At 41.6% G+C, this 27,780-nt stretch overlaps 1 protein-coding gene across 2 annotated transcripts; it reads right to left on the bottom strand.

Moving 5' to 3' along the window:
• Positions 1-275: 275 nt before the first annotated feature.
• EAPP (E2F associated phosphoprotein) lies at positions 276-27,151 on the bottom strand. Of its 2 annotated transcripts, XM_079769827.1 has the most exons (6): positions 26,986-27,151; positions 21,929-22,107; positions 19,953-20,048; positions 18,218-18,335; positions 7,949-8,062; positions 276-833 (listed from the first exon to the last, which is right to left on the bottom strand). In XM_079769827.1, the coding sequence occupies exons 1-6, from the start codon at positions 27,057-27,059 to the stop codon at positions 557-559; spliced, it is 858 nt and encodes a 285-aa protein (XP_079625953.1). In that variant the 5' UTR covers positions 27,060-27,151; the 3' UTR covers positions 276-556. The 2 variants fall into 2 exon arrangements, with proteins under 2 accessions (XP_079625953.1, XP_079625954.1); XM_079769828.1 differs by lacking the exon at positions 7,949-8,062.
• Positions 27,152-27,780: the final 629 nt, after the last annotated feature.

Raw genomic sequence — 27,780 nt, 5'->3', positions numbered from 1 at the left:
CTAACTCCATGTCATTGTAACAGTTGCTAAATACTGTCACTCCACCCTGTGGGGTAGAAGGGAAATGAAGATACTCTTAGCAAAACCAATACATACAGAAGTCAGGAAATAGTTTCCAGTTTAGTCACACCAAAGGTATGTCTAAAATAAAAAATAACACTCTATCTGGGGGGTGAGGGCATGTGTGGGTGTGGGGTGGGGGGGTAATGGTAAGATATGTACACATATAATACCTCAATAAAAAAATAAATAAATAAATAACACTCTAAAACAGATTACTTACAACTCCAGAACACTTTAATTCTAAAGAGCTTTAATAAATGAAAAGCCCCAAGTTCCCAAGGTCCATCAAAAAGGGAATGAATAATCAGTCTCAACAGAGCTGGGGGAAATTTTTTTAAAGAAGGGGGAAAGGTGAAGGTTGGTAACCATTCTCTTTCAAAAATAAAACACTGCTTCCACTCAGAATGTCACTTAATATAAATAGGCAGGAGGAAAATAACTGTCATATTTGCCTTATATACACTATTGGGCACTTAAATGCAAACTTAGCTATTTAGGAATGGCTTGCCAAAACATTGAAAAAGTGAAAGACTTCATCCTTGTCATAGACTGCCACCTCAGTGGAACATTCGGTGCACATGACTGGGTGGTAGATTTCTTCCACTTCTGTCTCTGCCTGCTTTGCAGCATCTTCATGGTTAGCCCGCATCTTCTTATGGCCTCGCTTTTTCTTCCTGTTCTCTGGGGTTTTATATCTTAGAACCTCCTCTTTGTTGACAGAACAATTCATCACAAACATTGCTCTATACTGAGTTTTGTATGATTCATGCCTAAGAGGGAAATAAAATGGAGAATGTATATTTATGTTTTATTTTAATAGTTATCCATTTAGATAAAATATGACACCAAAAATTACTGAAATACCAACCAAAGTAAAGACATAAGAACAAAATGGGAAACTTACAGAAATGTTAACAGCTTTTTTCAGAATAGGAAGAAACTTGTTAATAGATAATGGTGCATAAGTAACTTTTACCTCAGAAAAAAAATTTGATTTGCTCTTCAAACTTAGGAAGATAAGTTGTAGGAAACTTGAAAGGTAATATTTAAATAATCTTTGACTGTTTCTATTGTGATCTGAGACTCTGCCATCCTCTCATTACAAGTGGTGCCATTCTGGTCACCATTTCAGTAAAAGCTAGTTTTAAAAGCTTAAAGAGCCCAGGCTCATGTTGCTTAAGTTAGAGAGACAGCCCACACACTAAAGGGCCGTGGGTTCAATTTTGCACACCACCAACAGCATGTACTTGGGTTGCAGGTTCCATCCCAACCCAGGTCAGGACAAGTGCATGAAGCAACCAATCAATGTGTCTCTCTCACATTGATGCTTCTCTTTCTGCCTCTTTCTCTCCCTCTCTCTCTCTAAAATCAATAAACATATCCTCAGGTGAGGATTAAAAAAAAAAGGATAATGCTTCCTTTGTTCCCTCAAATACTTAATATTTTCCTACTTCTTTCCCCACTTAATAAGTTGCTTTACTTTTCTTCCCTTTAAACCTCATGTAACAGAAATATCTATCTGGTTAAAAACAGTGAACTCCAGTTATGCCTTCATTAGTTCCAAATGTTAACCTCCGCTATCATCACCACCACTGGTAACTTATGACTGTGCAAGCTGGTGCTTCTCCAAGTAAGATTATTAAAATTTCATTTACACTCCACTGTATTGGAATCCTGTATTACTGTGAAACACAATTTTTACCAAGGAAAAATTCTGTTAGATTATAAAGCAACTTCTTTTGAGTATAGAAACCCTGTAACATGGTTTAATTTGAAAGAACAACTTAAGTACAAAGACATTTTACTTTTTCTTCATTTCATAAACATATTCTAGGTGTCAATTTATATACAAAAAGCTTAAGGGTTCACATGGAAAGTACATAAATTAATTGTTGCAGATCAGAAACTTCCAGGTAGTGAATAAGAATAACTTGCATCTAGTTCCTCGTTAGTTCCTAGAGCAAATCCACCACTCTGGCATCACTTAGTTTCAGTTAACTCGATTCAGAACACAGACTAAGCTAGGCATTTATAAGGCTACCAATAGAGGAAAAAAGGAAAGGAAAAGGTAGAGAGTATACAGTCAACCCTCCATGTCTGCTAGTGTCGCATCCTCAGATTTAACCAATTGCAGATAGAAAACAGTATTTTCAACCTGCAGTTGGAAATCCATAAATGCCAAGGGCCAAAATGTATGCACTGTTCTGTGCTATTTCATAGTATAAGGGACTTGAGCATCCATGGATTTTAGTATCCACTGGGATGGAGGGGATGAGAGTGTGTCCTGGAATCAATCTCCCTCCAACACCAAGGGATGACTATATTTGGATTAACAGAAGGAAGGGGGGGGGGGGGCAGTGGGAGACAAAACTTGATCATCTCAAATGATGCAGAAAAAGTTGATAAAATTCAACATGCTTTCATGATAAAAACACCCAATAAGCCCTGGCCAATTTGGCTCAGTTGTTAGAGCGTTGGCCCGTAGACCAAAGGGTCAAGGATTCAATTCTCGGTCAAGGGCACATACCTTGGGTATGGGTTCCGACCAGGTCAGGGCATGTGCAGGAGGCAACCAAACGATGTGTCTCTCTCACATCAATGTTGCTCTCTCTCTCCCCTCCCTTCCACTCTGTCTGAAAATCAATGGAAAAAATATCCTCGGGTGAGGATTATAAAAAAATAAATTAAATTAAATACCCAATAAGCTAGGAATAGAAGAAAATCTCCTCAATAAAATAAATACCACATATGAAAAACCCATAGCTAGCATCATACTCACTGATGAAAGACTGAAAACTTTTCTTCTAAGATCAGAAAAAAGACAAAAATCCCTGCTTTCACCACTTCTATTCAACATAGTATTGGAAATTCTAATCAGAGAAATTTGGTATGAAAAATAAATAAAAGGTATACAAAGGAAGATGTAAAGTTATCTTTGTTCACAGAAAACATGATCTTATATGGAGAAAACTCTAGATTACACAGGAAAAAGTACAAGAAAATAAGTAAGCAGTGTTGTAGGGTACAAAATCAACATGCAAAAGTCTGCTGCATTTCTGCACACCAGCAATGAACAACCAAAAGGAAAGTATAACAGAGATTATCAGAGGCTGGGGCAGTGCGGGTGAAGAATGGGGAATTATTGTTTAATGGATACAGTTTCTGTTTGGAATGACAAAAAACTTCTGGAAATGGATAATGGTGATGGCTGCACAATATTGTGATTGTAGTTAATGTCACTGAATTGTACACTTAAAATGGAAAACAAGATAAGAGTGTCCACTATCACCACTCCTAACCGACATAATAGTGCAAGTCCAGGCCAGAACAGTCAGGCAAGAAAAAGAAATAAAAGGCATCCAAGTAAGAAAGGAAGAAGTAGCGGGGGAAAGAAAGGTCAATGGGGAAAAAAGGAGATATATGTACTACTACATGTAATACTTTAAACAATAAAAAAATAAAATAAAAAAGAAAGGAAGAAGTAAAATTGTCTCTGTTTGCAGATGATTTAATCTTATATATATAAAACCCTAAAGACTCCATAAAAAAAATTAGAATAAACAAATTCAGTCAAGTTGCAGGATACAAAATTAATATACAAAACTCTGTTGTGTTTCTATATACTAACAACTATCTGAAAAAGAAATTAAGAAAACAATCCTATTCACAATAGTAGCATCAAAAATAATAAAATACTTAGGAATAAATTTAACCAAGGAGGTGAAAGATCTATACACTGAAAACGATAAGACACTGATGAAAGAAATTGGGGAAAAAAACAACACACAAATAAATTGAAAGATATCCTGTGTTCAGAGACTGAAAGAATTAATATTGTTAAAATATCAATACTACCCAAAGCCATCTATATATTCAATGCAATCCCTATCAAAATTCCACTGGTGTTTTTCACAGTAATAGAAAAAACCATCCTAAAATTTATATGGAACCACGGAAGACTCTAAATAGTCAAAGTCATCTTGAAAAAGAAGAATAAAGCTGGCCCTAGCTGGTTTGGCTCAGTGGATAGAGCATTGGCCTGCAGACTGGAAGGTTCCGGGTTTAATTCTGGTCAACGGCACATGACTAGGTCACAGGCTCAATCCCCAGGAGAGGGCATGCAGGAGGCAGCCAAACAATGATTCTCTCTCATCATTGATGTTTCTATCTCTCTCTCCTTTTCCCTTCCTCCCTGAAATCAATAAAAATATTTTTTTTAAAAGAGCAAAGCTGCAAGCATCACACTTCCTGATTTTAAACTATAATACATGCCCTAACCGGTTTGGCTCAGTGGATAGAGCATCGGTCTGAGGACTGAAGGGTCCCAGGTTCGATTCTGGTCAAGGGCATGTACCTTGGTTGCGGGCACATCCCCAGTAGGGAGTGTGCAGGAGGCAGCTGATCGATGTTTCTAACTCTCTATCCCTCTCCCTTCCTCTCTGTAAAAATCAATAAAATATATTTTAAAAAAAACAAAAATATAATACAAAGCTAGAGTATAGGAATGGTATAAACAGTATGGGAATGGTATAAAAATAGACCCATAGATCAACAGAAGAGAATCAAGTGAGAGCCCAGAAATAAAGCCACAACATATAACCAATATTTGACAAGGAAGGCAAGAATATTCAATGTGGAAAAGATAAGTCTCTTTAATAAACAGTATTGGCAAAAGTGGATGTTCACATGCAAATGAATAAAACTGTACCCCTGCCGAAACCGGTTTGGCTCAGTGGATAGAGCGTCGGCCTGCGGACTCAAAGGTCCCGGGTTCGATTCCGGTCAAGGGCATGTACCTTGGTTGTGGGCACATCCCCAGTAGGGGTTGTGCAAGAGGCAGCTGATCGATGTTTCTCTCTCATCAATGTTTCTAACTCTCTATCCCTCTCTCTTCCTCTCTGTAAAAAATCAATAAAATATATTTTAAAAAAAAAAAACTGTACCCCTATTATAAACCACTCACAAAATTAATTTTAAATGGATTAAAGACTTAAATATAAGGCCTGAAATTGTAAAACTCCTAGAAGAAAATGGGAAAAGCTCCTTGACCTTTGTCTTGGAAATGTTTTTTTAATGTAACAGCAAAAGCACAAGCAATAAAAGCGAAAATAAACAAACAAGGCTACATAAACCTAAAAAGCTTCTGCATAGCAAAGAAACAATCAACAAAATAAAAAGTAACCTACAAAATAGGAGAAAATATTTGCAAATCATATACTATCTGATAAGGGGTTATAGTAAAAATATACAAGTCAATAGTAAATAACAGCCCTAGTAAATAACAGCCCTAGCTGGTTTGGCTCAGGCTTACAGACTAAAGGGTCCCGGGTTTGATTATGGTCAAGGGCATAAGCCCAGGTTGCAGGTTCGATCTCCAGTAGAGGGGGTGTAGAAGGCAGCCGATCAATGATTCTCTCTCATCATTCGTGTTTCTATCTCTCTCTCCCTCTCTGAAATCAATAAAAATAAATTTTAAAAAAAAGTAATGACACAAACAAGTCAATTTAAAAAATGAGCGAAGGACCTGAATAGACATTTATCCAAAGACCTACAAATGGCTAACAGGAACATGAAAAGGTGTTAGATATCAAGAAAATGCAAATCAAAACTACAATGAAAGCCCTAGCTGGTTTGGCTCACTGGACAGAGCATTAGCCTGCGGACTGAAGGGTCCTGGGTTCAATTCTGGTCAAGGGCACATGCCTGGGTTGCGAGCTAGATCCCCAGTAGGGGGCGTGCAGGAGGCAGCTGATTAATGATTCTCTCTCATCACTGATGTTTCTATTTCTCTCTCCCTCTCCCCTTCCTCTCTGAAATCAATAAAAATATATTTAACGCCCTTGTTGATTTGGCTCAGTGCATAGAGCATTGGCCTATGGACTGAAGGGTCTCAGGTTCGATTCCAGTCAAGGGCATGTACCTCGGTTGCAGGCTCCTCCCCGGCCCTGGTTGGGGCATGTGCGGGAGGCAATCAATCAATGTGACTCTCTCACATGGATGTTTCGCTCTGTCTCTCCCTCTCTCTTCCACTCTCTCTAAAAATCAATAGAAAAATATCCAGCCCTAACCGGTTTGGCTCAGTGGATCGAGCGTCGGCCTGCGGACTGAAAGGTCCCAGGTTCGATTCTGGTCAAGGCATGTACCTGGGTTGCGGGCACATCCCCAGTGGGAGGTGTGCAGGAGGCAGCTGATCGATGTTTCTCTCTCATCGATGTTTCTAACTCTCTATCCCTCTCCCTTCCGCTCTGTAAAAATCAATAAAATATATTAAAAAAAGAAAAAAGAAAAGAAAAATATCCATGCCCTAGCTGGTTTGGCTCAGTAGAAAGAGCATCAGCCTGAAGACTGAAGGGACCCAGGTTCAATTCCGGTCAAGGGCATGTGCCCAGGTTGTGGGCTCAAGCCCCAGTAGAGGTGTGCGGTGTACAGGAGGCAGCCGATCAATGATTCTCTCTCATCAATGTTTCTAACTCTCTATACCTCGCCCTTCCTCTCTGTAAAAAATCAATAAAAACATATTTTTAAAAAATAAAAAAAATATTTTTTTAAAAAGAAAAATATCCTTGGGTGAGGATTAAAACATAAATAAAGCCCTAGATGGTTTGGCTCAGTGGATAGAGCATCGGCCTGCAGACCAAAGGGTCTTGTGTTCAATTCTGGTCAAGGGCATGTACTTGGATTGCAGGCTCCTCCCCGGGCCGTGGTCGAGGTGAGTGCTTCTCTCACATGGATGTTTCTCTCTGTCTTTCCCTCTCTCTTCCACTCTCCCTAAAAGTCAATGGAAATATATCCTTGGATACAGATTTAAAAAAATAAATTGTGCCCTTGATATAATAATATGATGAAAATGACACTTCACCTCTGTGGTCTTCCTACCAAAAACCTACTGCAGCATTAATTACAGTAGTCAAGACATAGAAACAACCAAAGTGCCCATCAACAGATGAATGATAAAGAAAAATTGGTAAATACACACAATGGAATATTATCCAGCCATTAAAAAAAGGAAACCCTGCCACTTGTGACAACATAGAGGAACCTTGAGGGCATTATGCTAAGTGAAATAAGTCAGACAGAGAAAGATAAGTACTGTATGATCTCACTTATATGTAGAATCTAAAAAAACTGAAATCATAGAAAGAGAGAGCAGATTGATAGTTGATGGGGAAGGGTGGATAGGTGAAAATGTCAAAGGGTACAAATTTCCAGTTATAAGATGAATAGTTCTGTGGATGTAATGTACAGCATGATGACTATAGTCAACAATACTGTATACCACATACTTGAGAGTAGCTAAGACAGTAGATCTTGAAAGTTCTCACCACAAAGAAAAAGAAAAGTGATGGATGTGTTAACTAACCTTATTGTGATAATCATTTAACAATATACTTGTATATCAAATCATCATGTTATACACTTTAAACTTATATAATGCCTATTGTATCTCATAAGTCAATAAAACTGAAAAATTTTTAATTTTTTTAAATGGTCTTGTTGACAATAAATTAAATATTCCAATGAAGTACTCTTCAACACCAAATTTTTTTTAATGGTTAAAATAGTAAACTTTATGTTACATGTATTTTATCATAATAAAAAAAAGAGTGTATTGGAGAGATTATATAATTTCACAACATATACACAGTTTCACTGAATCCTTGTCAATACTGGCAAGTGCTTCACTTTACACTACTTGTGACAGAACTATGTATAAACAAAATTATTTATATAAAGATTAACCATGTAGCACCAAGGATATATGAGAACAGAACCTTATCAGAATTCCTGACTACCTCAAAAGTCTACTTCAGATTTTAAAAAAGACCCACCGTTTTGTTTTTATTGTTTTGTGTGTATGTGTATATTGTTAGCCTTTATCTGTTACCTTTGACAATCAAGACACAGTGTGGTCATACAGGCAGGGCAATTCAAAACAGCATCACTATTTGGAACAGGCTGTTGTTGTTGGCGTGGCCTCTGTATTCCAAAACCATGGTATCTTGAACAGAAAAAGAAAGTAGGGGGAAGACATATTAAAACCAGAACTTGATTTCTAATGCTACTCTCAATAAAAGTAATCAGTAATCCTCAGAAAATTGGTTAATTCTAGGAATGGGGCATACAAGATGAACCTGGAGCAACTTGTAGTGCCAGAAAGTAAGGAAGTGCTAAGAAGAAGAAAAAGAAAAACCTGCCCAGCTGGCTTGACTCAGTGGTTGAGAGTCAACCTATGAACCAGAAGATCGTGGTTTGATTCCTAGTTAGGACATATGCCTGGGTTTTGGGCTCAATCCCTAGTGTGGGGCATGCAGGAGGCAACAGATCAATGAGTCTCATCATTGATGTTTCTATCCCTCTCTCCCTCTCCCTTCCTCTCTGAAATCAATAAAAATATATTTAAAAAAGAAAAACGCAATGCAGTAGGTATGTCAAAGGGGCACAGGAGCCAACTGAAAGCACTCCCAATGGCCAAAACTAAAGCAATTAGATAAAAAAAAAATAAACAAAGTAGTATTGGATTTTAACCCAAAGTATAAATTCTCCTGAGTCTATGCTGATGTAAATGATCCTATCGGATAAAAGAGTAATATGCAAATTGACCATCACACCATGACACAAGATGGCCGCCCCCATGTGGTCAAAGATGGCTGCCCCCATGTAGACACAAGATGGCCACCACAAGATGGCCTGCAGGGGAGGGCAGTTGTGGGAAGTTAAGGGAAGTTAGGGGTGACCAGGCCAGCAAGGGAGGGCAGTTGGGGGGGACCAGGCCTGCAGGGGAGGGCAGTTGTGGGCGATCAGGCAAGCAGGGAGGGCAGTTGGGGGTGATCGGGCCAGCAGGGGAGGGCAGTTGGGGGGGATCAGGTCGGCAGAGGAGGGCAGTTGGGGGGGCCAGGCCAGCAGGGGAGGGCTGTTGGGGGGGACCAGGCCTGCAGGGGAAGGCAGTTGGGAGCCAGCAGTCCTGGATTGTGAGAGGGATGTCCGAACGCCCGTTTAGGCCCCATCCCAGTGGGATGGGGCCTAAAGTTCGGACATCCCTCAAGGGGTCCTAGATTGGAGAGGGTGCAGGCTGGGCTGAAGGACACCCACCCACCCACCCGTGCTCGAATTTCGTGCACCGGGCCTCTAGTTGAATACATAAATGAGGAAGAATAGACAAATCTCCCATACAGAAGAATTACAAATAACTTATGAAGATACTCTCCCCTCATAACTCCCTACTCAAGTCTGGGCTGCACATAGTGACTTCCTTCCAAAAACCACAGTATGTAAAGAGGGGGAAAAGGGTACCTTTATAGTAGAGAGAAACCTGAGAAACACTACCCAACCAAGATGATTAAAGTCAACATTAATAGTCATAAATCATGATGACAGTATGTGCCCTTGATATGTGATAAAAATGCTATTTTGAATCTTTGGTCTTCTCCCAAAAACCTATATAATCCCTGTCTAATCATGAGAAAAACATGAGGCAAATTCCAATTAGAGAGGCTTCCTACAATACACAATCATGCACCACATAACATTTTGGTCAATGACAGAACACATATATAATGGTGGTTCCATAAGATTATTAAGGAGCTGAAAAATTCCTATCACCTACTGACATCATAACCATGGTTACATTGTAGTGCAATGTATTACTCAGCAACAAGTTATTAAGTGTTTGTGGTTATGCTGGTGTAAACAAACCCACCACATTGCCAGTAATATAAAAGTATAGTGCATACAATTATGTACAGTACATAACACTTGATGATAATAAATAACTATGTTACTGGGCTATATATTTACTATATATACTTTTATCATTATTTTGAGTGGACTCTTTCTACTTACAAAAATAAGAAATATGCTATAAAACAAATGTGCCTTATGCTGGCTGCAGCTTTATACATTTTATGTTTACCAAGTTTCTTTTTTTTTTTTTTTTTTTACTTTTTTCATCAAATTTATTGGGGTGTCATCTATAATAATAAAAGCATAATGTTAATTAGACCGGATGAAGCCGCGGGCTGAGAGGGAAGCCCGGGTCCCAGGTACCAGAGGGAAGCTGGTGCTAGCAGCCAGGGGAAGGAAGGCCTACTCTTGCACGAATTTTGTGCATCAGGCCTCTAGTTGGTTAATAAGATTATATGGGTTTCAAATGTACAATTCCATGATACATCAGCTGTATATTGCATTGTGTACCCACCACCCAAAGTCAAATCTTCTTTAACAATATGTTTGACCGCCTTTACTACCCCCACCCCGCTGGTAACCACCACACTGTCTGTGTCTGTGGGTTTTTGTCTTGTTTGTTCATTTGTTTCATGTTTACCATGTCTCTTGGTAGCATCCAGCTGGTCCCTGAAAACATGCCTCATTCATGTGTATGCAACATAGAGGTTCAATTTAACTGCAACAGGTTTCCAAATAAAAATCTCCAGAAGAAACTTGCCTTGGAACTCTACCCACCAGAGTCAACAATAAAGACTTGGTTAAGGAACCAAAGAGTCAAATCAAGGAAGCAGAGGCAGCAGCAGCAGCTATCACTAAAACAGCCAAATCAGATTCTTCCAGCCAAGAATGTACCCACCTCACCCGCAACATCAACCAGTCCGTATTATTCCCATAGCTCCCTTCCACCTCAGCCTGTAGGCCCTTCCAATTTGGCATGGGACTCTATCATCACCGAGCGTCCCACAAGTGATGTCCAAAGGCAAGATCCTCAGCTGGAGAGGCTGGAGCCCTCAGTTCCTGCTTAGTTCCCTGATACCTATACCATCGAGCAAATCATGGAACTGTAGTTTTCCTGATGCGGAGGAAATGTCTGACTGTTCTTTCCACTGTCTATATCAATATCTCACCCACAGGCCCCAGCTAGAAGAAAAGGGTTCTTAGCATCTTTGCTGATGCACTTTAGGTCTGTTGTTTGGGTAAACCTCATCCAGTATGACAAGCTGAGGCCATTCAGCCTATAGTCTCAGAAACAGCCTGGGATTCCAGAATCCCTCCAGTATAGTGAACTTTGGATGTCTCTGACCAAAGTACTAATAAATACCAGATTGTACAGAAAAACATCTTCTTGTATCTTAGTACATGCTTCTCTTCTTTCCTTTGCTCACTTCTTAACCAAATATCTGGGTCGGTATCACTGATTTCCATGGAAATGTAAAAATGAGTTTTTTCCTGATATTTTGCTGCCTATGAATTCTTCTAAGATTTATATGGTTTCCCATCTTTATTTAAGTCTTTTATCCATTTTATTTCTGTGTATGGTGTAATTTGGTGGTCTAGTTTCATATATATATATTAGAAGCCCGGTGCATGAAATTCATGCACGGCGGGGGGTTGTCCCTCAGCCCAGCCTGTACCCTCTCCAATCTGGGACTCCTGGAGGGATGTCCGACTGCCCGTTTAGGCCCGATCCCACCAGGATCGGGCCTAAACGGGCAGTCGGACATCCCTCTCACAATCCAGGACTGCTGGCTCCCAACTGCTTGCCTGCCTGCCTTCCTGATTGCCCCTAACCGCTTCTGCCTGCCAGCCTGATCACCCCCTAACCACTCCGCTGCCAGCCTGGTTGATGCTTAACTGCTCCCCTGCCAGCCTGTTTGCCCCCAACTTCCCTCCTCTGCCAGCCTGGTCACCCCTAACTGCCCTCTCCTGCAGGGTTGATCACCTCCAACTGCCCTCCCTTGCAAGCCTGGTCCCTCTCAACTGCCCTCCCTTGCAGGCCTGGTCCCTCACAACTGCCCTCCCTTGCAGGCCGGGTGCCTCCCAACTGCCCTCTCCTGCTGGCCATCTTGTGGTGGCCATCTTGTGTCCACATGGGGGCAGGATCTTTGACCACATGGAGGCAGCTATATTGTGTGTTGCAGTGATGATCAATCTGTATCTTACTCTTTTATTAAATAGGATAGAGGCCTGGTGCATGGGTGGGGGCCAGCTGGTTTGCCCTGAAGGGTGTCACAGATAAGGGTGGGGGTTCCCTTGGAGTGTGGGGCGGCCTGAGCGAGGGGCCTGTGGTGGTTTGCAGGCCGGCCACGTCCCCTGGCAACCCAAGGGGAGGCCCTGGTATCTGGAATTTATTTTCCTTCTACAATTGAAACTTTGTAGCCTGGGCCGTCAGCCATTTCTGGGGCGGCAGCCATTTCTGGGGCAGTTAATTCACCTTCTACAATTGAAACTTTGTAGCCTTAAGCGGGTGGGCCTGGCCAGGGTGTGCGGAAAGCTTTGCTTCCCCTGTTGCCGCCGGCAACCCTGGCCTGCTCTCTCAAGCTCCATTCTGCCGCCATTTGTTTGAATTTGTTTACCTTCTATAATTGAAACTTTGTAGCTTGAGTGGAGGCTTAGGCCTGCAACAGCTATGGAAAGCTTGGCTTGCTCTGTTACCTGGGAAACCTTGCTCTCTGTGGCTGTAGCCATCTTGGATTGGGGTTAATTTGCATACTCACCCTGATTGGCTGGTGGGCGTGGCTTGGCTGGTGGGCGTGGCTTATGTAGCGGAGTGATGGTGGATTTGCATATTACCATTTTATTAGAGAGGATATATATATATACATATATATATACTAGAGGCCCGGTGCACGAAATTCATGCACGGAGGGCGGTTGTCCCTCAGCCCAGCCTGTACCCTCTCCAATCTGGGACCCCTCGAGGGATGTCCGACTGCCCGTTTAGGCCCACTGGGATCGGGCCTAAACGGGCAGTCGGACATCCCTCTCACAATCCAGGACTGCTGGCTCCCAACTGCTTGCCTGCCTGCCTTCCTGATTGGCCCTAACCGCTTCTGCCTGCCAGCCTGATCACCCCCTAACCACTCTGTTGCCAGCCTATTTGCCCCCAACTTCCCTCCTCTGCCGGCCTGGTCACTCCTAACTGCCCTCTCCTGCAGGGTTGATCACCTCCAACTGCCCTCCCTTGCAGGCCTGGTCCCTCTCAACTGCCCTCCCTTATAGGCCTGGTCCTTCTCAACTGCCCTCCCTTGCAGGCCGGGTGCCTCCCAACTGCCCTCTCCTGCTGGCCATCTGTGGTGGCCATCTTGTGTCCACATGGGGGCAGGATCTTTGACCACATGGGGGCAGCTATATTGTGTGTTGCAGTGATGATCAATCTGCATATTACTCTTTTATTAGATAGGATAGAGGCCTGGTACAGGGGTGGGGGCCAGCTGGTTTGCCCTGAAGGGCGTTCCGGATCAGGTGGGGGTTCCCTTGGGGCGTGGGGCGGCCTGAACGAGGGGCCTGTGGTGGATTGCAGGCCGGCCACGCCCCCTGGCAACCCAAGGGGAGGCCCTGGTATCTGGAATTTATTTTCCTTCTACAATTGAAACTTTGTAGCCTGGAGCAGAGCCAAGCCTGGGGCTCCCACCGAGGCCAGCAGCCATTTGTGTTGGGGTTATAATTGAAACTTTGTTGCCTTAAGCGGGTGAGCCCGGCCAGGGTGTGCGGAAAGCTTTGCTTCCCCTGTTGCCGGCGGCAACCCTGGCCTGCTCTCTCAAGCTCCATTCTGCCGCCATTTGTTTAAATTTACCTTCTATAATTGAAACTTTGTAGCTTGAGTGGAGGCTTAGGCCTGGCAAGGGCAGGAGGAAAGCTTGGCTTCCTCAGTTACCTAGGAAACCTTGCTCTCTGTGGCTGTAGCCATCTTGGTTTGGGTTAATTTGCATACTCACTCGGATTGGATGGTGGTCGTGGCTTGTTGGCGTGGTGGAGGTATGGTCAATTTGCATATTTGTCTATTATTAGATGGGATATATATGTATACACACACACACACACACACACACACGTCTAATTTTCACATCACCATTTACTGAAGAGACTGTCTTGTCCATTGTATGCTCTTGCCTCCTTTGCAAAATATTAATTGAACATAATGGCTTGGGTTGATTTCTGGGTTCTCTGTTCTGTTCCATTGGTCTATATGTCTGTTCTTGGGCCAGTACCATGCAGTTTTGAGAATAGTTGCTTTGTAATATAGCTTGATATCTGGTATTGTGATCCCTCCAACTTTGTTCTTCTTTCTCAGGATTGCTGCGGCTATTAGGGGGGTTTGTTTGTGTGTGTTTTTATTCCATATAAATTTTTGGAGAGTTTGTTCTAGGTCTGTGAAATATGCCATTGGTATTTTAATGGGGATTGCACTGAATCTACAGATTGCTTTGGGCAGTATGGACATTTTAATGATGTTGATTCTACCAATTCATGAACATAGTATATTCTTCCATTTTTTTATATCTTCCTCTATCTCTTTTTTCAATGTCCTGTAGTTTTCTAAGTACAGGTCTTTTACCTCCTTAGTTAAGTTTATTCCTAGATATCTTAATTTTTTTGTTGCAATGGTAAATGGGATTTTATTTTTTTTTTTTATTTTTTAGTTTCTCTTTCTGTGAGTTCATTATTGGTATATAAAAATGTTGTAGATTTCTGGGTGTTGATTTTCTATCCTGCTACATTGCCAAATTCATTTATTAAATCTAATAGTTTTTTGATAGAGTCTTTAGGGTTTTTATGTACAATATCATGTCATCTGTGAATAATGACAGTTTTACTTCTTCTTTTCCAATTTGGATGCCTTTTAGTTCTTCTTGTCTTATCGCTATGGCTAGCACTTCCAATACTACATATCTCATAGCAATGGAAACTAAGGAGAAAATAAACAAATGGAACTACATCAAAATATAAAGCTTCTGCACAGCAAAAGAAACCATCAACAAAATAACAAGAAAGCCCACTGCATGGGAGAACATATTTGCCAATGTGACATCTGATAAGGGTTTAATCTCCAATATTTACAGGGAACTCATGCAACTTAACTAAAGGAAGATAAACAATCCAATCAAAAAATGGGCAAAGCACCTAAATAGACACTTCTCAAAAGTGGACATACAGACAGCCAAGAGACATATGAAATAATGCTCAACGTCACTAATCATCCAAGAGATGCAAATCAAAACGACAATGAGGTACCATCTCACACCTGTCAGAATGACTATCATCAACAAATAACAAGTGCTGGCGCAGATGTGGAGAAAAAGGAACCCTTATACACTGCTGGTTGGAATGCAGAATGGTGCAGCCACTATGGATAACAGTATGGACTTCCCTCAAAAAATTAAAAATGGGCCCTGACTGGTTTGGCTCAGAGGATAGAGCGTCAGCCTGCGGACTGAAGGGTCCCAGGTTCGATTCCAGTCAAGGGCATGTAACTTGGTTGCAGGCACATCCCCAGTAGGAGGTGTGCAGGAGGCAGCTGATCGATGTTTCTCTCTCATCGATGTTTCTAACTCTCTATCCCTCTCCCTTCCTCTCTGTAAAAAATCAATAAAATACATTTTTTTAAAAATTTAAAATGGAACTCCCATTTGACCCAGTAATCACACTTCTAGGAATATATCCCAAGAACTTAGAAACACCAATCAGAAAGACTTTATCCACCCCTCTGTTCATAGCATCACAATTTACAATATTTGAGGTTTGGAAACAGCCTAAGTGCCCATCAGCAGATGAGTGGATTAAAAAACTATAGAATACTATGGTGCTGTAAAAACAGAACTCTTACCATTCGCAACAGCATGGATGGACCTGGAGAGCATTATGCTAAGCGAAATAAGCCAGTCAGAGAAGGATAAGTATCACATGATCTCACTTATTTGTGGACTATAATGAACAATGTAAACTGATGAACAAAAATTGATCCAGAGACACAGAAACATTGAACACACCGTCAAACCTCAGAGGAAAGGCGAGGGGGGGGGGGGGTACTAAGAGATCAATCAAAGGACTTGTATGCATACATATAAACATAAATAATGGACACAGACAGTAAGGGGTGAGGGCATGTGCTGGGGGATGGGAGCGGCCAGGGAGAGGACAATGAGGAAAAAAAGGAGACATATGTAATACTTTCAACAATAAAGAATTTAAATTTTAAAAAAAATTATGCTGAGCCCTAGCCGGTTTGGCTCAGTGGATAGAGCATCAGCTATGGACAGAAGGGTCCCTGGTTCCATTCGGTCAAGGGCACATACCTTTTGTAAGGGAATGTTCAAAGTACTATCTTACAGTTATAATAACATTTAGCCACTAAAAAAGATTGAAGTGGATAAATGCTCACCTACTATCACTCCACTACCAGTACCACCACCTTCTCTTTCACTATTTAAAGCAAATATTTATATGGCATTTGATTTGAGTTAGGCAATGTTCTAAGGACTTCCAGTATATTAACTTATTTAATCTACTAGAGGCCCGTTACACAAAATATGTGTGTGTGTGTGGGGGGGGGGGGGGGGGTCCCTCAGCCCGGCCTGCGCCCTCAGGGGATGTTCAACTGCCAGGGATCAGGCCTAAACTGGCAGTCGAACATCCCTCTTGCAATCTGGGACGCTGTATGCACCAGTGACCATACTTTTCATACAGGTGCAAGGCATCTTGCTGTTGTATGGTCACCTACATTTTTTTGCCCTGATTATAAAAGGTAGTACATAACATGATCCTTCTGAGGCAGTTGTACCATTTTCCCATCTTATGGGTGGAAAAACTGAAGCAGAGAGAAGTTAAGTAATTGGCTTTGTCACAGTTAAAAGTGTCAGAATCAGGGCTGACCACAAAATGTGCAATAGCCTTACCAGGTTTTAATTTTTAAATCTAAGAGGCTGTTCCCAATATATAGGGTAGGTCCCTAGGCCTAGCCGGCAATCAGGGCCATCTGTGGGGCGACCAGCAGGCGGGGCGATCCAGGGACCCACCCCCCCACCCCCCCACCCACCCCCAGGCTGGCACCTGCCTTGGCTGGTGGCTGGGCGCTGCCCGCTTGCCGGCCCCACCCCACCACCACCAGTCTCCTCCCTCTCTGGGGGGGCAAATACTCAATGCAGAAGCTGCCCAGGTTGGGGGCAGCTCCTGCATTGAGCGTCTGCCCCCTGGTGGTCAATGCACATCATAGCAACCAGTTGTTCTGCCGTTCAGTCGATTTGCATATTAGGGTTTTATTATATAGGCTAGGCTATCTGAAAGAATATGCAAGAACCTGGTCATTGTGGTTTCTCTGGAAAGGGAGTCTAGGACAACTAGAGTCTGGCTTAAGGACTTAGTTTTTACTGTATCCTTTTATATTGCTTTGAAATTAACATATACATTGTATTAACTTTAATATTAAAAAATGAATAAAGACCCACACTACATCAAAATATATCTGGATTTGAAAAATATAAATTCCTGGACCCCACCTTACCGGAATCAAAACTTCCTAGACTACAACTCAAGGGTTTGCATTTCATTCTCCCTAGGTAACTCTGAAGCACAGCCAGGTTAAGGAAGCACTGTGTAATAGTGGCAAGTTACCTAGTTTTATTTTATGACATATCAGCCTTTATAAAATCAAATTTGAATATGAAGTTTCCTCCTGAAATGATGAAAATGGTTGGAAATTAAATAGAAGTGTGAATATACTCAATGTCACTTTAATGTGAATATATTAAATGTCAGTGTATTTTTAAATGGTTAGTTTTATGTTATGTGAATTTTACTTTAATTATTAAAAATCCAATTATAAACAGTTAAAACAGTTCAGATGCAAACATAACATCCACTCTTCATCCACATAAACGCTTAATTTCCAATAGATTTAAATTGTCTATTTTTTTAATTCATTTTTGGTTCATATATATATATATATATATATATATATATATATATATACACACACACATATATATTTTATTGATTTGAGAAGAAAGGAGAGGGAGAGAGAGATAGAAACATCAATGATGAGAGAGAATCACTGATCAGCTGCCTCCTGCACGCTTCCCACTGGGGATCGAGACCGCAACCCAGGCATATGCCCCTGACCAGAATCAAACCTGCGTGCGACCCTTCAGTCCGCAGGCCGATGCTCTATCCACCGAGCCAGGCCAGCCAGGGCCATTTCTGGTTCTTGAGTGGAGAGACTGACTACAACAGTTTGAATTCAAAAGTTTTTTAAAAAATCAACTTTCTGACTGAAATTGGCTTTATTTTCAAAATCAAGTATTCAGCAGTTTGTTCTCAAACTTCTTTATGTACATCTATATAAGCATACACATATATTCAAAATGTGAATGTAGTGAGATTATCTTTTTAATCATGTTCTCTAAAGATTCCAAATATTAAATTTCAGTTCTTACCCTCTTCTCCGTGCATCAACCCAGGCTTGATCTCTGTTATCTTTTTCAGGATCATATAGTAACTCATCATTGGTTAGAATCCTGTGTCGTTTCTTCTTTTTTCTCTTGGTCACCTGTGCTAATTTTAAAAATGTTAAGGATATGGCTAAGTATCATGTCTAAAGTTCACACCTTTTTTTTAATCCTCACCTGAGGATATTTTTTCCATTGATTTCTAGAGAGTGGAATGGAGAGGGAAAGGGAGAGGAAAGGGGAAGGGGAGGGGAAGGGAAGGGGAGGGAAGGAGGGAAGGAGGGGAAGAGGGGGAGGGGGAGGAGAGAGGAGGGGGAAGGGGGAGGAAAGGGGAGGGGGAGGGGGAGAAACATCTTTGTGAGAGACGCATCAATTGACAGCTTCTTGCATGCACCCCTACCGGGACTGGGGAACCTGCAACCAAGGTATTGCCCTTGACCGGGAATCGAACCCAAGACCTTTCAGTCCTCAGGCTGACACTCACCACGAGCAAAACCGGCCACGGTTAAAGTTCATAACTTTTTAATACAGAATGAAGAATCCCATTTCCTAAGCTACATATTTTTTCTATTTAGATTTTCCTTTTAAAAAATTTTAACTATTCCTCCAAGTACAGTTCTTGCCCAATTAACAAGGCATTAAAAAGAAGATGACAGAGGAGGCAAAACTGTTTTTTCACTAAAAACTGGTATCTCAAACTGGTATTTAAATAATGAAAATTCTGAGTCCAAAAAGGCTACTCAAAGCAAGGCAAGAATAGAAAATATTTTGACATCTAAATTCTCTACAAGTTCCCATATATAAAATGCTACTGAAATCATAAAAAAAAATTTCAAGTGAATGGAAAAAAATATGGTCATCTACATACACTAGACTTTTAAAATGTACTTAAGCACATCAATATTTAATAATATATAAAATTATTTCTTTACCAAATAAATTTATTATTTGTGTATTCCAGTGTAATTACTGATATAGTAAATTAGTTTTGGGTCTTGTCAGTATGTTCATCTTCACTCAAATTTTATACAAAACCAATTCCAAAAAATAGAGGCTGATTTTTAAAAAATAACAAGCCCTAGCTGGTTTGGCTCAGTGGATAGAGCGTTGGCCTGCGGACTGAAAGGTTCCAGTCGAGGGCACAGGCCCTGGTTGTGGGCTTGATCCCCAGTGTGGGGTGTGCAGGAGGCAGCCAATCCATGATTCTCTTTCATCACTGATGATTCTCTCTCTCCCTCTCCCTTCTTCTCTGAAAGCAATAAAATTACATATTTTTTTTAAATTGAGTTAGGGAGAATTCTGCAAGGGGGGTAAAAAAATATAGAAACTATTTGCAAGTGTGAAAACAAATGTTGCTGTGCTAGGGAACGTGAAAGAAGGGGGGGCCAAGAGCCCAGAGTTGAAACATACTCTCCCTTTCCTGAGCTGTGCCTATGCAGAGCCAGTGCTGGTCCTCATATGTATGCATTCCCACCTGTTCTTTTTTTTCTCTTGTGGTAAAACTGGTATACAAGGTTATATATATCACAAGGTGTACAACATTACAGTTCAATATTTGTACCACATCTGTTCTTATTCATCGATCCTGCTTTTGTTTTCACATCAGCAGCCTGCGATTTCTTTGAAAAAAATCAAACACAGGGAAATCCTAATACAAAATAATTCCTAGATAAACTTTTCTTCATAAAATATAACTGCTAAACCTGGTAAACATTTTACTTACCTGTTTTGTCTTCATCCTCAGAATCAGAATCAAAATATATATCATCATAGTACTTTGTGGAAGCTGTTCCAACTCTCCCATTTCCTGAAGAAGACCCTGTTCAAACCATAAGGAAGTTTACAGACTAAATTTTACATAATTGACAAGAAAAAATCTCCATATATTCTCCCATCACTTCAAAGTAATATCAACTCATTCCCAATCTCATTTGGATGGAAAAATATTTTCATATCAATGATTTACTAGATTGGTGCCCCATGCATTACAGAGAGCTGCCCCTCCTGATTAAATGTTCCAGATCATGGGATTATTTTTTTCTCTCCCTTCCCACAAATCTAATTAAATAGCCTATTTTCAGGTTGCCAGCATACATATCTCTACCTTTCAGCCATGCAATATACTGTGGAGAACAGGGAAAAAACATCTTGTTTTAAAGGAACTTCAGGGGAGAGTAAGAGCTCTACAAAGAGGCAGGGGAATGACTCAAGGACTCATTTGTGCCTAGTGCTATGACATTACCTACACTTATGTCATCATATGCCTGCATCCTAATTCTTCCTCTTAAAATCTGCTTTTGCTTTTATTATTATCATATACACTTTCTTAACAACTAATACATAGCGTATCAACATGGAAACCAATGCTGAGGAGTCCTACTATCACAAATCAGTGTTTGAATCAGATACAGTTTACATATGAAAACAAAGTGTTTCATCCTATATAATAAAAGGCTAATATGCAAATCAACCAAACAGCAGAACAACCAGTCACTATGACACACACTGACCACCAGGGGGCAGATGCTCAATGCAGAAGCTGTCCCCTGGTGGTCAATGTGCTCCCACAGGGGGAGCGCCACTCAGCCAGAAGCCAGACTCATGGCTGGCTAGCGCAGTAGTGGTGGTGGGAGCCTCTCCCGCCTCTGCAGCAGCGCTAAGGATGTCCAACTGATGGCTTAGGCCCGCTCCCTATGAGGGCATCCCCTGAGGGCTCCCGGACTGCAAAAGGGTGTAGTCTGGGCTGAGGGACACCCCCCGCCCCGCATCCGAGTGCATGAATTTCGTGCACCGGGCCTCTAGTTACTTAATAAGATAGGAATTTGTGCTGACACATCATTCAACCTGCCATATCAGTGCTATATAACCCTAAATATGCTTCTATAAACCTGCTTATTTTTTTTTCTCCCAGGGTAAAAATTACAAAAAGAAATCATGCAAATAAACAGTATTAAATAATCTCTGTCCGATAACACAGAAAACTTCTTCCCTAGTCATCAAAGAAAACTATGCTCAAGTTGCTGAACACTTTATTCATTCACTCAATAAATATTTACTGAGTTGCCATGGTCCATGTAGCTCAGGGGGCTGGGCATCATCCCAGGTACCAAGAGGTTGCTGGTTAGATTCCCAGTCAGGGTGCATGCATTGGTTTTGGGCTCAATCCCGGGTAGGGGGCATGCAGGAGGCAGCCAATCAATGTTTCCCTCTCACATTGATGTTTCTCTCTCTCTCCCTTCCTCACTCTCTTAAAAAAATATATATCAAGCCCTAGCTGGTTTGCCTCAGTGGATAGAGCATCAGCCTGCAGACTGAAGGGTCCCGGGTTCAATTCCAGTCAAGGGCACATGCCCAGGTTGCAGGCTTGATCCCCAGTAGAGGGTGTGCAGGAGGCAGCCAATCAATGATTCTCTCTAATCACTGATGTTTCTATCGCTCTCCCTCTCCCTTTCTCTCTGAAATCAATAAAAATATATTATTTTTAAAAAATCAATAAGAATTTTTTTAAAAGTTCAGCTTATCCATAAATATATATATATATATATATATATATATATATATATATATATGGTATTTATTTTAATTACTTACTTACTGAGTACCTACTGAAGGTTCTGGGGACACAAAAGAGCACAAACAAGGTTCTTGCCAATACGAGCTTGGAAAAATATCTTTATTGAAATCTAACTAAAAGTTTACCTGTTTCCAGGGAGGATAATTTGACCTCCATTGTTTTTATGGTGGAATTTAATTCAGCTTCCATTTCTTTTTCAAATTCATCTTCACTAGATTCACTTTCTCCAGTAAGACATTCTCTGATGAGTTTTCGTTTTTGGTCAGGAGTTCCATGTAAAAGCACATCCACTTCATCTTCAGAACTAATATAAATTTAAATCATAAAGAATATAAATATTAAAGAATTGAAATAACTTACAACTCCCACCACCTCACTGCCCAACAAGTTTAAGTTTATAAGGTTGCATTTGATTTATATGGCATATTACATAGAGCTTTTTTCACTTAATAGATCAACCATTTTTGCATCTTTACAAGTATATTTTTTAATGTTAACATAACACTTCCTCTTGTAAAAGTTGTACATTTATTTCTAGCTCTTTGCTATTAAACACTAGAATGAACATCTTTGTATATATAACTTTATTTCCTTAGGATGAATGTCTAGAATTAGATACTGCCGGAAGCCAATTCCAGCATGTAGGCAGGGCTGAGTCATCTGGGATGGCTGAAAGGTATTTCCCCAAACCTGAAAAGAATGATTGCTTGCTGCCAGACAGCTCAGGGCATCTTAATCTACATGTTATTGCCTCCTACTGGCCAAACACCTGAACAGCCGAAGGCAATTCCCCAATCTGACAATGGATTTGTGTACAAACCCTGGCCTTTGATGTGTATATCTCCGCCATGCCTTAGGACAAATTGTGTTAATAAAAAGCAAGGGGTACTGAGACAAGGAGAACTTAGTTCCTTTAGCTAAGTCTTCTCTGACTCTCCCCAATATACCTTTCAAAATTATGTTTCATCTCTGGACTCTTATTTAATTTACGCACAGCCCCTTCTCCAGATTTCTGAACCCTTCTAGATGCTGGAACAAGACCACCGGCGAGATACAAACATCTTTCTGACTTCTTTGATTATCACACTGCTTTCCAGAGGATTGCACCAATTCTAATTTTATCAGCAATGAAAAATTTACTCCACAGTTTTTTAAAACTCAGGACATTTAAATTAAACCTAAAATGCCCATCCAATGTGGCTCAGTGGTTGAGTGTCAACCTAGGAATCAGGGGGTCACATTTCAATTCCCAGTCAGGGCACATGCCCGGGTTTCCGGGCTGGTCCCCAGTAGGGGCGAGCAGGAAGCAGCCGATCAAGGATTCTCTCTTATCATTGATATTACTATCTGTCTCTCCCTCTCCCTTCCTCTTTGAAATCAGTAAAAATACTTTTTAAATTAATCCTAAAATATGTAATATATCTCTAATATCCACATAAAATGTTAACCGGCAGTATTAAACATTACAATTTAAAAGGCACAGTGCTGCCCGGCTGGTGTGGCTCAGTGGTTGAGCGTCGACCTATGAACTAGGAGGTCAGGGTTCAATTCCCAGTCAGGGCACATGCCTGGCTTGCGGGCTCGATCTCCAGTGTGGAGTGTGCAGAAGGCAGCCAATCAATGGTTATCTCTCATCATTGATGTTTCTATCTCTCTCTCCCTTTCCTGTCCTCTCTGAAATCAATAAAAGTATATTTAAAAATAAAAAAATAAAAGGCACAGTGCTGCAGAGAACTATAAAGAGAGATAAAACTAAATTATATCCCAAGTTCTCCTGAGCAATTTCTGCCAATTTATTTGGCCTTCTGTGCCTGGGTTTCCCCAGCAATAGGAATGGGACAAAATTAAACCAGATTATCAGCAGAAATATCTGAAATGCACAAAACAGTTCTAATACAGTCAACAGTACATAAATAATGCTCAGTTACTCATGGTCTGATGAATACTTACAGACTATTCTTGGTTTTTGGTTTTCTATTTTTGTCTTCTAAACAATGCTTTTGAGCCTCTAGCAGAAAGTAAATCAGAAAAATCCAATTCACAACCATCAATTTTAAACCAAGATGTCAATATCTGACCCAAGATGTCAATGCTGCCAAGGTTGAGAAATCCTGATCTATTCTATATTTAAGTGTTGCCAAAGTGTGGGACATAGATTATTTTAATGAGTAGCAGAATAGATGATGACCCGTTAAAGAATACTAAAGCCATTGCTAGTGGGAATGTAAAATGGTACAACCACTATGGAAAACAGCGTGACAGTTTCTTATAAAACTAAACATACAATTACCATACAACTCAGCAACTGAACCCCTGGGCATTTATCCCAGAAAAATGAAAATGTATATGCACACAAAAACCTATATATAGCCCTAGCCAGTTTGGATCAGTGGATAGAGCATTGGCCTTGGACTGAAGGGTCCCTGGTTCGATTCCAGTCCAGGGCATGTACCTCAGGAGCCACCAACCATGGTCAGGGCATGCAGGAGGCAACCAATCAATGTGTCTCTCTCATCAGTGTTCTCTCTGTCTCTCCCTCTCCCTTCCACTCTCTCTGAAAATCAATGGAGAAAATGTCCTCAGGTGAGGTTTAAAAAAAAACCTATACATGAATGTTTATACCAGTTTTATTTACAATAGTCTAAACTTGAAAGATGTCCTTCAACAAGTGAATGGTTAAGTGAGGAATATTACTCAGCAATAAAAAAAAAGAAATGAACTATTAATACCTAAAAAAGTGGGGGTGAATCTCCAGAGAACTATGCTGAGTGAAAAAAGCCAATCCCAAAAGGTTACATACGCAGATATTTTTTTGAAAAGGACAAAAGTATAGAAATGGAGGACAGACTAGCAGTTACCAGAGGTTAAGTGGGGCATGGGGAGTGGGAAGTGGGGAATATGAACGATCCTCATGCTGATGGAAATGTTCTGTAACTTGACTGTATTCATGTCAATATCCCAGTTGTGATATTGTACTAGTTTTGCAATATATTAACATTGAGGGAAACTGAGTAAAGGGGACACAATCTCTCTGTATTATTTCTTACAACGACATGTGAATCTATTTGTAAAAACAAAATGTTTAATTTAAAAAATTAAAACCCAAGGCAAGAGTGTTATTCTTTTTGCAAATTTTCTTTAATCTTTGTGATTATTTCAAAAGTCTCAGCATTTAACACTGCTAGTCAAGGCAATACATCATGGGCCCTGCATATTCTTGTTGAGTATGCCAAGAATGCAAGGTTCACAAAACTCTTTACCTAGGTCATTTTTCAGGGTTGTTTGCAGTAAAAAAAAAAAAAAAAAAATTGATGGATGAGGTAATGTCCCTTCCCAGAACAAAGAGCAGGCTTATTTACTGCCTGCTGTAAAAGAGGTAGATTCCAAGCTCAAGTGGTCCTCAGCCAGGATACCAATCCACTGAATATTAGCATCCATCTTGGTCTCTTTGCATAACCTCTGTAGAAGTTAGGAAGAGCAACCAATACCAACATAATGCTCATGCTGCCTGCTATGCTGTGAGTTTTCTGTAACCCAGGAGTCTCAGATCCTCTGCCAGCTTCCAGGAAACAGTGACAGGCTATAAAATATTATCTTATAAAGAGGAGTAAAATCAAATCCTGACAGATACCTCTTACCTCAAGCACTGGATTCAGAGCCTCAAGCACTGGATTCACTTTAAAACAAGCACTGCATTCAGAGCCTCAAGCAGGCAATATTGCCTTAAAGCATTGTTTTGTTTTCATAGTATTTCTTTTTTTCACTACTTTACAATTAACAACTGTCAGGATTATAAGCTTTCTTTAAGATATTTAACTACAAAAGTGTAAAGTGACTTAAAGAAAAGTGTTAAATAAGTAACACAAGTGAATATGGAGATGGTAACGGCAGAATAACTCAAGTCCAGAAACACTCCTCTATTCCAATCAAACTGAATTACTAACTGAAGCCTATCTATACCTCCTTTCACAGACCTGACCCTGTAAGGAAACTCTCTTTCACAGGGAATCCTGGAATCCATCCTCATTCCCCACAACAGAAACCTTCACAACAGCCTGACCTCCCATGCCTAGGGCCCCTCCCCAGGATAATGGAAGGAAACACTGCGATTCAAAGTAGGACAGTTTTACAGAAAGCTCAATCCGACAAAATGTCTTAAAGTTATAAGTAGGATCCGCTGACGGCTCTAAAATGGCTTAAATTTGCCTGGAAATCTATTGCCAACAAAACTGCAAGTTTCCCTCAGGTAGGATTATGTCCTTCCTTTTGGAAATTCCCACGAAAACTTCGTCGGTGCCTAGCTAAGATCGTTTTCTACAATGCTCTTCAGAGATACATGCTTATTCCCAACATATATACCTTCCAAGGTATGTATATTATTTCCCCTCCTATGCTGTAAACCTGTAAAAGGTAAAAACCTTATGACTGATCTCTGTAACCCAGAGCAAGCACATTAACAGGTGCTCAAAAAAAGCCTGTTAAATCGCTTCTCGGCCTTTTGGCTAAGATCAAGTGTAAAAAAAAGCCTGTTAAAAATCCTCTTATTTCTGTTTATGGCGTATTGGTCTCCTAGCTGTTCACGTTACATTAAGTGACACGAGCCTTACAACATACTTACGATATAGTTATTATAGTTCCTTTTTTTAAAATATATTTTATTGATTCTTTACAGAGAGGAAGGGAGAGGGACAGAGAGTTAGAAACATCGATGAGAGAGAAACATCCACCAGCTCCCTCCTGCACACCTCCTACTGGGGATGTGCCCACAACCAAGGAACATGCCCTTGACAGGAATCGAACCTGGGACCCTTGAGTCCGCAGGCCAACGCTCTATCCACTGAGCCAAACCAGTTTCGGCTATAGTTCCTTTTTACAGATGAGAAACCGAGGAGAAGCGACTTGCCTTGGGTCACACTGCTAGTCAGCTGCAGAGGCAGGATTCGATCACCCGGCTTTTGAAGACTTACGCGCGATTCCAGAATAGCCCCCATTCCCCGCGTCGGTTCGGCCCCGCCTCCCCCGTGGCTGCAAGACCTCACCAGAACCCCCCTCCGGCGACAGCGGGGCGCGACAGGGGCCCGAGGCGCTGGGCCGAGGGTCCGCACAGGCCGGCCGGCGCAGCGCAGGGAGGAGGCGGCCTGGCCGCAGCGAGGCCCTGGGCCGGGGCGGAGCAGGGGCCCACCTGCTCAAAGCCGGCTCCTCATCGCTGGGCTCTTCAACCGCGTAGGAGTCATAGTCATCCTGGAGCCGGTTCATGTCGGCCTCCGCACTCCAACACCGTCCGCGGACGGCCGCAGAGTACGTTTCCTCCGGGGCCCCTTCACTGAGGCGATGCGGACTCCACTTCCGCCCGCACTTCCGCCCGCACTTCCGCTCCGCCCCCCCCGCGCCTGCGCAGAGTGTCCCAGCGGCGGGGAGAAGGGGTGTATCCGGTCACTGCCGCCCGCCGCTTCTGCTTACCTGGAAGCAGCTACCTTACCACCGGATATAATAATCCTCGTCCTGCCGTACCTCATTTCGTGATGTGAAAAGCAGAAATCTCGATGCGGAGGGACATGCATGCAGCCTGTAGGTCCTCAGACTCTGGCAACCGACGTTCCTCCAATCCCCTCGCCTCAAGCCGTTCTACCTCCTTTGCGCCGCGCCGCCGCCTCGCCTTCAGCATTCACTCCTCACTCTGACAGCGGCCCTGACTTCCTACGGAAAAGTCGTTAGGCTGTCACCAGTTACTTCCCAGTTGTCTTTTTGGGACTCTTCTCAGTCCCAACTTTTGCTCAGCCCTTATCCACTCCATGCTGGAGCTGAGGCAGACAGCCTCTTGATTGTGACACCTTTTCTCCCGTCTCTGTACCAGCCTATACTCAAGTTCCTGCCTCCTTCCGGACAACCCTCCCATCTGCAAAATCCCATTCAGATCACTATCCCCTCTTATTTGGATCCTGGCCCTCTCCTCCAAGCACTATGTCGGATTTCCCAT

The sequence above is a fragment of the Cnephaeus nilssonii genome (genome assembly GCF_951640355.1).
Source record: "Cnephaeus nilssonii genome assembly, chromosome: 4".
Lineage (NCBI taxonomy): Eukaryota > Metazoa > Chordata > Mammalia > Chiroptera > Vespertilionidae > Cnephaeus > Cnephaeus nilssonii.
The sequence above is the reverse complement of the archived record's forward strand: the minus strand, read 5'-3'. Positions and strand labels throughout refer to the sequence as shown.